The sequence below is a fragment of the Haliotis asinina genome, chromosome 1, assembly GCF_037392515.1.
Source record: "Haliotis asinina isolate JCU_RB_2024 chromosome 1, JCU_Hal_asi_v2, whole genome shotgun sequence".
Classification (NCBI taxonomy): Eukaryota; Metazoa; Mollusca; class Gastropoda; order Lepetellida; family Haliotidae; genus Haliotis; species Haliotis asinina.
Window position 1 is genome coordinate 85,021,725 of NC_090280.1, and position 11,716 is coordinate 85,033,440.

The following is an 11,716-nucleotide window of genomic DNA, read 5'->3' on the forward strand; positions in this document are numbered from 1 at the left end:
ACCACCCGACCCCGTTAGTCGGCTCTTACAACAAGCTCCGTCGCCTTTCAAAGTCAAGTATTCTCCTATTCTAAAAAGTCTGAATCAAAATGTGCAGACGGGGATATGGGTTCTTCTGAATGAAAAGGAAAGTTGTGGGTGAGTGAATTTTGAAAGCCGATCAGGTTTTCATGTTTGAGGAGGGTGGAGCACTGTAAAATGTCTTAGACATATACACGCTTTCACTCAGGGCCTGGTCTTCACGTCCAGTTCTTTCTTATACTTACATTTACCCAAACCACGGAAGTAACCAGGGCCTAGAGTTTCGAAGCTATCTTCGCACCAAGATAGTCGCAAGTGCCAGACAGTAACATGTAACGACGACCTTAGCACTAAGAGAGTTTCGAAATCTTGGCCCTGGTTACTTCTCTGGTTTGGGTACATGTAAGTATAAGAAAGACTATATTCACAATTCCAGGCTCAGGACTCCTAAAAAATTATTGTTTAAAACCAGCAGTCCACAGTCTTCAAACTACGTGAGGACGTTCCTGTAAAATACGAATCTGAACCAGACAATTTTGTGATTGACATGACCAAGAATCTTAACCATGACATCGTCTAAATCACTATAACTATAACAGGTTGTCTCATAGGAGTAAGACAAGCAGTTGCCTGCGAGAAAAGACAGATGCACCAAAACATCTTGAACATCTTTGCCAAAGACATGTCCATTGGGATAATTCATGTATTAAACTTTAATTCACATATGTGGGACATATTTTAAAGTGAGTAAAGGATATTCACTGCCACTGAAATACCAGCTGCCTGTTGATGGACCAGGCAAGGGATGAAGTTATGTTCTATTATATCGGGTGTTTAACGCTGCGTTCAGCAATAATTCCATTGATATCCATTTATATTATTTGCAAATAATCATGTCCATACCAGGCAACCTACTGATCAACATCATGAAAAGCGATCTAAACAATTGTCATACGTTGACACGAGTAAACCAGATCTTGTTAATCAGTTCTTACGACAAGCATGGGTTAGTGAATTTTAGCCTGGATCTTCACTAGCTCTGTTGTAGTTGTACACGCGATAACATCTGCGTTCTACACCTTAGCTGGACAGAACACACGTATGATACGATCTATCACGATTTTCACATACGCCTTCAACACTTCCAGAAAGGTTTCTACTAAATAACAGTAATGCTTCACCTCCTGTGAATGGTATGACCACCCGATCCAATAAGTTTACTCTTACAAAAAACATGGGTTGCTGACGACCTATTCTAACGCAAATATACATGGGTTTGAATCATTAACCACACAAGACAATGAACAAGGCCTCTCCCTGCAAAAATCAACATACACAACTACAAAGTATTATGGACTTATCTCCATACTGTCACATGGTTAACATGCTGAAGAAATAATGTAGCAAAACAACAACGATATGTTCACTCACACCTTTTAATCTCAATTCACAGTTTTCAGTTAACAGAAGATACATGTTGGTCTATTCAAATTACAGCAGTGACAATGAATTCCACTACTCAGTTCAACACATTCCGTACTCTCTCTGCGATCTTGCTGTAATGTCTTAATCCTCACTAGATATCATCTTAGAGGCTACTCCTCATATCCATCAGGCAGTGGGTTCATGTGCTTGTTGTGCAACAGAGTGTGGTTTCCATCACCCCATGGGAAACGCTGAAACAAAAAGCAACCAGAAACTTATGTCAGATCAATAAACAATAAATTGACGCACAAAGTGACAGTTGTTTGGCCAGGATTCTGCACAATCCAGACTGATAGTGGCGGTCTGTAATATAATCGAGCAGCCCAAGCAAACCAATAAGCAGCAGAAGCAATTATCCTATGGGAATAAGCATTTAGAGTTCTGGTCATACCACTCCACTTTTAATAAGAATAAATTCTATTTTGCATGGCAAGCAGGACTGATTCTCATGAGATGTCATATGTATATCTGAACATTTCTGGCATATCTGAATATCCTTATCAAAATGGAATAGTATGATAAAATTATGAGTACTTCCCTGAATGCTGGATGAATTATATGATGGTCGGAATTAATTAGAAATCTGGTGCAAGCTTAAAAAGGTCAAAGCAAAATAAGCCACAAAAGAGCCCAGGGTAAGTTTAGGGTAAAGTTTTCTTTCAATGACAGTTAATGTTAGCATTAACATCTTCATACCTGAACCAATAGTTACAACCAGATCTGAAGCTATTATCTGACCAAAGCATGAATTGATGCTAGTCATAGATCTTTACAACATATAATGAAACCAGCACCGTTGTGCTGCTAACTTTGAAAGAGCCACTTAGAATTTGGTATCTGAACTAGCAACTATGCATCTTCTGCACACCAAAGCAACACAACCATGAACAGTGACTTGGGTTCCATACTACTCACTCACTTTCCAGATTTCTTGTCGTAAAACACATTATGAGAGTTTCCATTACACTGTAAGTAAACTCCTGCAGGAATGCAACTGAACCTTAACTTTCACCATCGTTCAGCCAAACAGGAACACAGAGACGAACTGGATTGAGCTGTTCCAGTGTCCCATCCTGGGTCATGGTCAAGGTCAGGGTGACACAGGTTGTCACCCATCAATACTTTCCATCGTTTTCAATGCACCATTGTAACCATGGCATACACGTCTTAGACATCAGTGCGGTAAGACATTTACTTTTGGTTTCAGGTGCTGTAAACATGATCTTAAAAATTTTGCTAGCTTCAGTAGCGGTTCAAAAGTATTTGACATGTCATTCCTGATGTCTACTTGACCAAGAGTTATAACTTCATACAGTTCAGGACAATTTTAATCAGAAGGAACTAAGATCTTTCTGTTTGGCATGTTCAAGGATCTAAACAGGCAACTAAACTATGGACAAGGTTGTTTAATGCTGCACTCTACATTGTTCCAGTAACACAACACAGCTTATAAACAATCAGTCTGGACCAGACAATCCAACAATGGGCATGAACAATGATCCACACAGTAGGGGGGAATGATGACACAGTACAAAGAATATCATGTTATCCATCAAGTCGCCTTTTACATAATTACGACCAACACATGTACCTTCTGACCTTTGGTACCTACTATTAACCAGAATCACAAGACTGTGCTTATAGCAATATTCCAGCAATATCACAGCAGAGGACACCATAACTGGGCTTTACATATTGCAACCATGTGGGGAATCGAACCTGGGTCTTCGGCATGATGAGCCAACTCCTTACCACTGGGCTACTCAGAATGTGGAGCATGTAGTACAAGGCTCTTTAACAATGGGGAGACACTTGAAACACTGTACATAATACCTACAATACTTTACCATCAACATTCAACATCCACTTGTCCAACAAGTACACTGACAAAGGTCACCAGACAACAGAATATATATACATACCATGGCACACAGTTATATGCTTGCTCTACAAAGTCCACCATAGTCCAGCAAAGTCTGTGGTCAATCAATGGAGTTTTCCAAAATGTTCAAAACAGACAAAATGAGGCAGTTATTTCACCCTCAGTCTGCAATATACCAGCTGAGGCAGCAGCATTTTAATACCAGAGGTAAACCAGTGACTGAAAGCATGGGTTCAAAGAATGAAGCGATACAATCAGCAAGGTCCCTACTAGTTAGAATAGGGCAGGAAAACCAATGACTGAAAGCATTGGCTCAATGAATGAAGCGATACAATCAGCAAGGTTCCTTCTAGTTAGAATGGGCAGGAAATCCAATGACTGAAAGCATGGGCTCAATAAAATAAGCAATACAATCAGCAAGGTCCCCTCTAGTTTGAATGGGCCAGGAAAACCAATGACTGAAAGCATGGGCTCAATGAATGAAGCGATACAATCAGCAAGGTCCCTTCTAGTTTGAATGGGCCAGGAAAACCAATGACTGAAAGCATGGGCTCAATGAATGAAGCGATACAATCAGCAAGGTCCCTTCTAGTTTGAATGGGCCAGGAAAACCAATGACTGAAAGCATGGGCTCAATGAATGAAGCAACACGTTCAGCAAGGTCCCCTTTTCATCTGAATGGGCCAGGATAACCAATGACTGAAAGCATGAGCTCAATAAATGAAGCAATACAATCAGCAAGGTCCCCCACTGCAACTATCCGATCAGCTTGAATGACAAGCAAAGGGTACTGGGAACCGATTCTACTCGAAAACCCACACAGCAATGTCAAAATGTTCACATGCTGGAGAAATTCTACTCTAGAAAAACTGAACAAAGAAACGCTTTCTAACACAACTTTTAATCTTCATTCACACGGTTTCGGCTGACAGAACACAAACGCGATTGTTTTCTGAATGAAATACAGTAAAGAAAATCTGCTTCAGTATTCTGTTCCAACATGCAGCTATCTTGATGTGAAGACACAAGCTTCAATAAACTTATAATAGGACTAATTATTCTTCATATCCTTCTGGCAGGGGGTTCATGTGCTTGTTGTGAAACAGGGTGTGGTTTCCGTCACCCCAAGGGAAACGCTGAAACAAAAAGACAACCAGAATCTTACATAAAGTCAATGAGTACTTAATGGAAGAAGGGCTGGCTATTCATATAACCATGAAGATCGATCATCGTTTAATCAGTATCAATTGATTACCTATAAATATCTGAAAAGTAACTTTGTAGACTTTTATTACCAACAATATGCCATCCCGAACAAACTTCGCGAACAGCTGATTAATAAAGACCTAACTTTGTCTGTTTTCTGAGCAAATTCAAAAATTATTTAATCACAACAGTCCATTTATGTTATCAATGATTACACAATATTCACGTCAAAAATCATTTTTTTCATTCCCATCGATGACATTTCCGATTATCGATCTTCTTAGCCAGACCTAAATGGAAGCATAAAGTGATTGAATGTTGTTTTAACACAGGAATTGGCACAAATCTGCTTGATGATGGCACTGGCAGTCAGTAAAATAATCAAGCCAGGTCCAAGCAAACTCATGACAGAAAGCAGAAGCAATGATCTTCTGGGAATAAGCACTCACAATTCAGGATTAACATTCCACATGGGTTCATACATAGTAAAATATCTCTGAAACAGCATATTCTAAAACTGGGGCTGGTCATTTGGGCAGAGTCAGGCAAAGCATCTCACGGACCGGTCGAGCAAGTTTACATGTGGGTTTAATGATGGATAAATTAATTCTTCAAATAAAAGTGCAAATTGGTGCAAGCTCATACATGCCAGAGCACTGTGAATAAGATACCACAACTGTCCTATATGAGAACCATGATGTATCTTCTTTCAAGTAGCATTTACACTGGTACACCAATAAAGATTTCACAGAACCAACGCCCTTGTTGTTTGCTGTGACATAGTCTGCCAATTTCTGGAGTCATGAACCAATATTGATACTGGCCAACCATCATAACTTAGCCACTGATTGAGAGAATATAGTTTTACGCCACAATAGCAATATTTCAGCAATATCATGGTGGGGACACCAGAAATGGCAGGTTTTCAAAATTTAAGAAACTAACGTGTCTTGACTAATTTCCCACTTGCCCTGTCTATAAGGACACTATTATGAAGACGTATTATGAAGGAGTAAATCAACAAGGTATTTGATGTTAATATTTAGTGGACTATTTTTTGAGAAGTGATAAATGGCAAAGAAAGATTAATCTACTTTATTATCACTGTGAAATTCAATAGCTACATTTTAAGCAGATATGAAATGAAATCCAAGTTTATTTGCATTTTGAAACCCTTAGCTGAAATTATCTAGTAGCCCATGGACAAGTAAGATACCATTATTTGATTGCCCGAAATGAAAATTGATTTGCCCTGGGCATCGGTGATGGGATTTTGGAACCACTGAACGGGACTTCATACATTGTACCTTAATATGAGGGGAACTGAACCCTGGTCTTCAGCATTACATGCCGATGCCTTAACAACTAGACTACTCCATCACCTGTCATAACTGAGAGTAAGTGAGGATGGATCATTGCCTTTTTAGCAATATTCCATCAATTTTATGGCTGAGGACACCAGAAATGAGCTACACATATTTTATGTACGTGGCTACCATATTAAGCTGACCCAGTGCCCCCATAACTGGGAGAACAGTGCTCAAGTTCTACAATATTCCACTGTCAGTACATACCTGGTTAGATCAAAACCAGTCAAAACAATGTGGACAAAACAAACTACACCTAGAATAGACCATAAGTCTCAAATATGAGCTAGGATGATGGTTCAGTCATTTGGAATTTACGTTGGCCAACAAGACAATAACCTTAATATACATTTGAACTGCGCATTAGTTGTAATCTGCCCCATCTACTAAAAGTGATAATTCTTTTTTTAAATTTCCAAGTTCTATATTGTAGGCATTTGTAAGTGCATGGCTAAACAATTTTTTCAGTATTTCTGTCATGGCACTGTTTGTCAGCTGAACGCTGGAGAAAAGACTGAAGAGATACAGACTCAAGTGGTAAAAAGTATCTTGGAACAATAGTTGCCAGTAAGTTATATTTCTCTCAAGATAATGGTCAGATTTACAGTAAGTGTTGGTCTTGCCTCCATTTCCTCCAAAAACTATTCTTTTCACACTGACTCAACTTTTTCTTAACTTATCTATAAAACTTGTGTACAATCTATCCACCTGTTCTCTATTCAGTATTGGTTTGGCTCCCTTCAGTCAGTAATAAAAAGACTAAACAAGACTATAAAACAAGGAGAGAAAATTATTAATTACATCTCTATGAGAATAGATGAGCTTCCAAACTGCTAAAATGAGTATCATGTTGCTTGGCAACCAAATTACCTTTGACCTGAGACGAAGATGTTCATATGGAACAAATTCATCTGGCTTCATATGGTGATCTTGTAGAACAAAAGCATTGGCATAACAGACCAGAACACCGGGTACTGCCACAAGGAATGTCAGGATCTTCCATCTCTTCGCACCCCCTGAAATCATCAAATACACATCATTACTAATGGCAAGATTACCAGTCTCCCAGAACCATACTGTTTTCCAGTTACTGGGCTAACTGGAGTGAGTCCATATTTTCCATGGGTTCAGGTTCTGAATTCCTTTCTCATTCATTTTCAGTATAATTAAGTTAGCTCTTTCCATCACAATATTTTCATCAGTTATAGTCTGTTTGCAGTAAAAACATACCAATGAATTTCACTATAAACAAAAAGTAATTTTATTTAATTTAGGATAAAAGTTGTCTAACATAAGATCATAGTCTGGCTGAGTGGGTTAGATGATTCACTTTGTGTGCAGGCAATCAGGTGTCTGACTCTGAGGGTGGGTTTAAATCCCACATGGGACTCAACCCAAGAAATCTACTAGAATTTGCACTTCACTGAGAAAGTATAATTCCCAAATAGAACACTGTTTCAGTTATAAGTGAACTTGGAACCAATTTTTAAATTGCACATAAACAATGCAATATACTGCAGAAACCAATTTAGGACGTGGTGTGGTTTGTTTTACCATACGTACAAGGTAATTGTATTGACATTGAAGGACATGTACCACTACCAGTCGGCACAGTTGATGGAAGTCTTTGGAAACTATACATGCAATTGCTCAAAAGAAAAACCCATTGACTCTCTAGAACAAAGCAATCCAAGTGTTAAAGATCACATACTTTTGGGGGGTACAAATATATAAATCATCTATTGACATTGTTATAAATGCATGATGAAATCCCACAATTAAAACTACTCATTTTGACGTGTAATAACCTTAAATCAAGCTTGCTGATTACAGTGAACAAGCCTCTCCTGCGAACAAAACTTCAACCACTCAGAGGGGCGCGTCTCCGTAGCATAATATGATGTATATCTATGTGGGTTGCTGTAGTATTCATATACATTTTCGGGGGTAGATTATCTTGTTGATTGGTTTGTCTAAACATGCAATTGTGACAACTGTTTTGCAAAATGAAAGTGTCACTTTCATGGTTTCACAATCTACTGCCATGTAATTCTGTCACCTGCTTTGCTTTTAATATAAATATTAACAGTTTTTGAGTTATGCTCTGGAAACAAAATGATTATGGACGGAGGGACGGACGGACAGACAGTTGAGGTGTCGTCGACTATTTCCCCCTGCATTACATGCCGGAGGGATAAAAAATGGTGGCGCCTTGTTGCGAACATTGCCAGTCTGAGAATAAATGCTATTTGAAATGTTTTCAACGAGTTACAAAATCTAAATTACTTTCTACTGATATTAAAATATGGATTTGATTGATAGACAATAGGATCTTGCATGACATTGCTTATAACAATTTCACTCTTGGAAGCGAGGTGACTGTCAATATAATGCTACTGACAATATTATTGTCACTTCGACCAAAACCTTGCTTGCTTCTGTGGAAGAAATCCTTATGTTACAAGTTGTGCTATGCAAAATCCTTTCAGTTATCAATCATTTACTAGTCGGTAGGTTTCATTTTTTTTAACTCAATGAAAACAAATCTAAATAGCATCTTCTATCTTGGAAGCGAGGTTGGTGTTGCGCCACCCAATTCAATATGTACAGGCTTCAACCATGCTCACTTCACACTCACAAACAACATATTTAGCAACATATTTGAGGCGTCTCATGGAAATCTGTGCGTGGTGACACCATCACCCAACACCTAGGACTAGTAGGAGCATTTGACATCAACCCAACGATTTGGCTGGTCTTTATTGACGTCAAGAAATCAGCAAATTGACAGGTTTGTTACACATTTTATATACCATTAACTGAAAATCCTTCCTAACATGATGGATTTTCTGGCGCTAGAGTTATGTAACCTGTCAGTGGTTTCATTGGTGGATGAGAGTGAAGAGGCCACTTTTGGGCAACTTTTAATCACTCGCTATTAATTAACCATGTGTTTTGTAAGAAAAAAATTGGTGTTCCTCTGAAGACTAACCACAAGTCATTCATATGTAATGGTTAAAAGAGTACAAAAAAGGTGAGTTTATTCATTCTTCAAGGATGACTGCAATTTTCACATAGACATAAAATAAAACGATATATCTGTAATTGCAGCAGTGCTAAAATATGCTTTGTGGAACAGCTCAGGAACCCATTTCTTAAAAATGAGAGACAGCTGTGCAATACGTTGCAGAAACCAATGAAGGACATGGTGTGGTTTGTTTCATCATAAAGCAATGTTCTGTTGGGATGTGATTTCTGGGTAGTGGGAACTGGAATAGCTAAGTGGTTAAACATGTTAAAGTGTTTGCTTGTCATGCCGAAGATCCAGTTTCGATTCTCCAAATGGATACAATGTGTGAAGCCTATTTCTGGTGTCACTCGCTGTAATATTGCGAAACTATAAAACCACACCCATCCTGGAGATTGAAACACTTTCTGGAGACTGAATTATATATTGGGTAGTTTGATAAATTTGTAAATAACATGAAGGTTATTTCATTCAGACATTGCCAGAATCGGACTTTCCCCTAGAACCATTGTTACTGAAATACAGGGTAATCAACTTTAATGCTTGTTAATTTTACTGACACTGTTATAAAGTTCTACAGAAAGATCATACAGCAAATAATTGACTTCTGCTTTTTCATAAACAAACAATAAACTACTGCAGGGATAATTAACCATTCAGCATTTTAAGGCATGTACCCTTCTCTTTGATTCAAAAAATGTAAATTATAACCTTTATCCACCTCTATCATTGTCTGTGATGACAGCCCACAAATTGCCAAATAGAACTATTATTCGATTGTTGTACTGAATCTATTTGAAACAACAAGAGTGAATAATGGTAATAAACTATATATATTTTTGTTGGGCATGAAATCACTTTAATTGGGTACATGTTGATTAGAGTATGGGTAGGTACAGGTTTTTCCTTGTTTTATATAATTGTGTACAAGCTAAACAACACAAGTTACATATTGTCCAGAAAAATATCTTACTTAAGTGGCATTTTAGGAGTTCGAAGTACAACTTGGATAAACTTTATGGATAACAACTCTTTTATTTCATGAGTGTGAATAAAAAGAAGTTGTTAATCATACCAATTATTATTTGTCCATTTTTCCTGAATAATACAGGAAATTGAGAAAAGCTTGAATATATTCATTTCACAGCCTTACACTACGGTGCACATCAGTGATTGTGCTCATATGCTCGCCTCGATATTTACCTACTATCATTTGTTTTTGCTATAAATACTTTCCTTAAAAACTTGAGCCTATTAATATGGACTGAACTCAAATGAATAGTCAACAATGCATTCGCTAGGCAACATTTGTGAAGGTCATATGAAGTTCATTGCCACACACCTACTTTAGCTATCGTAATATTGCAAATGCCTGACTCTGTATGGGGAAACCGTTGATTAAGCAGTAGTATCACAGACGGCTGTAAACACTGTTCGAATTCTTTGCACTATCTCTCCTTCCAACTTTGAATAACCTCAGCAGTTGTACCACCATTCACAAAAGTGATCACTGCACGTATCCGTTAGTTACCTACAAACTTCGATAAAAACGTAACTAATAACTTCAGGATCATTCAGTGGGTTCTTGACAGTTTCATCTTTAGCAAAAAAAATTACCTGCGTGTTCCCCTGCTACGGCAGAGGATCCTTGGACAGATGAAAGTCTCCTTGCAATCAGGCTTCCGAGTCTCGACGCCATTTTGACTGCTTCGGTGCTTTAAAAAAGTCGGAATGACTGATGTTTAGCACTGAATCAGGAACTGTTTTTCTACTCGCGGTACATTTCTCATGTGCAAACAAGATGAGAGTTTGGAGAACTTTTAGTATAATTGTGCAGCAATACGTTAATAAAAATGTGGTTGCTTTAGTATCTAGCGAATTTTAGGAATGTTGATATTCATACATAAATGTCTTGGTCACCAGGGTGACTGATCAGATGTTGGGCGGTCATGCTACCTTAGTTGATTTGCATTCATAATAGCCCATTTTCGTGGATTGCTAGTCAGGGGAGTAGTGCACTTTACCGGGGGCAATTTTCCCGATTTTTTTCAGATGGATATACTCGCAACAAAGATAAGCCAACCCTAACCTTTACTCACTAACCCTAAGGGTCTAGAAGTGGCGTGCTCAAGGACTAAGGATACAGGAGCGGGCTCATTAGTAAGCGCTCAGCAGGATAGGCCTATACAAATTTCACAATGCAACAGAACCAGTTATAGTCCGTTTGGCCCAAAAGCGAACAGATGAATTGCAGTCTAGATCGAAAACTAATAAATATAACATACTCAATGAAACACTGATCATGATCAAAACATTATACCAACTCTGTGAGTTTTGTTGTAGAATTTTTTTCCTAATTGTAAAAACTATCATGGCAATATTGACACAGTTTACTGTTTATTACGAGGGAGGGGTGCAGAGGAAGGCACAGCCAGATGTTCGGGGAGCACGTGCACAAATGGCCACACGACAAAATGACCACAAATGACCCTAGTCAAAATGGCCACACAAAAAAGTCAAAATGGCCACACATTATTATATGGTCTCTGCTGGAAAGTTGTGGGCGACATAAAACATCATCTATTCACTTAAACTTCACATATGAATCTTAATCAGAGCAAGTGTGATCAAATTCATTAAATCTGAAGGAATTCAGCACAACCTAATGAACAGTTTATCTCACAGTTTAGTGACGGTTCACGGTACATCGCTGTTGGGCCTTGTTTC

The 11,716-nt window shown here is 38.3% G+C and overlaps 1 protein-coding gene across 2 annotated transcripts; it reads right to left on the bottom strand.

Annotated features, from left to right (window-relative positions):
* Window positions 1–1,443: 1,443 nt before the first annotated feature.
* On the bottom strand, window positions 1,444–10,721 carry LOC137298407 (cytochrome c oxidase subunit 6A, mitochondrial-like). 2 transcript variants are annotated; one of them, XM_067830679.1, is made up of 3 exons: window positions 10,607–10,721; window positions 6,832–6,977; window positions 1,444–1,697 (listed from the first exon to the last, which is right to left on the bottom strand). In XM_067830679.1, the coding sequence occupies exons 1-3, from the start codon at window positions 10,686–10,688 to the stop codon at window positions 1,617–1,619; spliced, it is 309 nt and encodes a 102-aa protein (XP_067686780.1). In that variant the 5' UTR covers window positions 10,689–10,721; the 3' UTR covers window positions 1,444–1,616. The 2 variants fall into 2 exon arrangements, with proteins under 2 accessions (XP_067686780.1, XP_067686773.1); XM_067830672.1 differs by lacking the exon at window positions 1,444–1,697 and adding an exon at window positions 4,274–4,524 and having other exon boundaries at window positions 10,607–10,720.
* Between the last annotated feature and the right edge of the window lie 995 nt (window positions 10,722–11,716).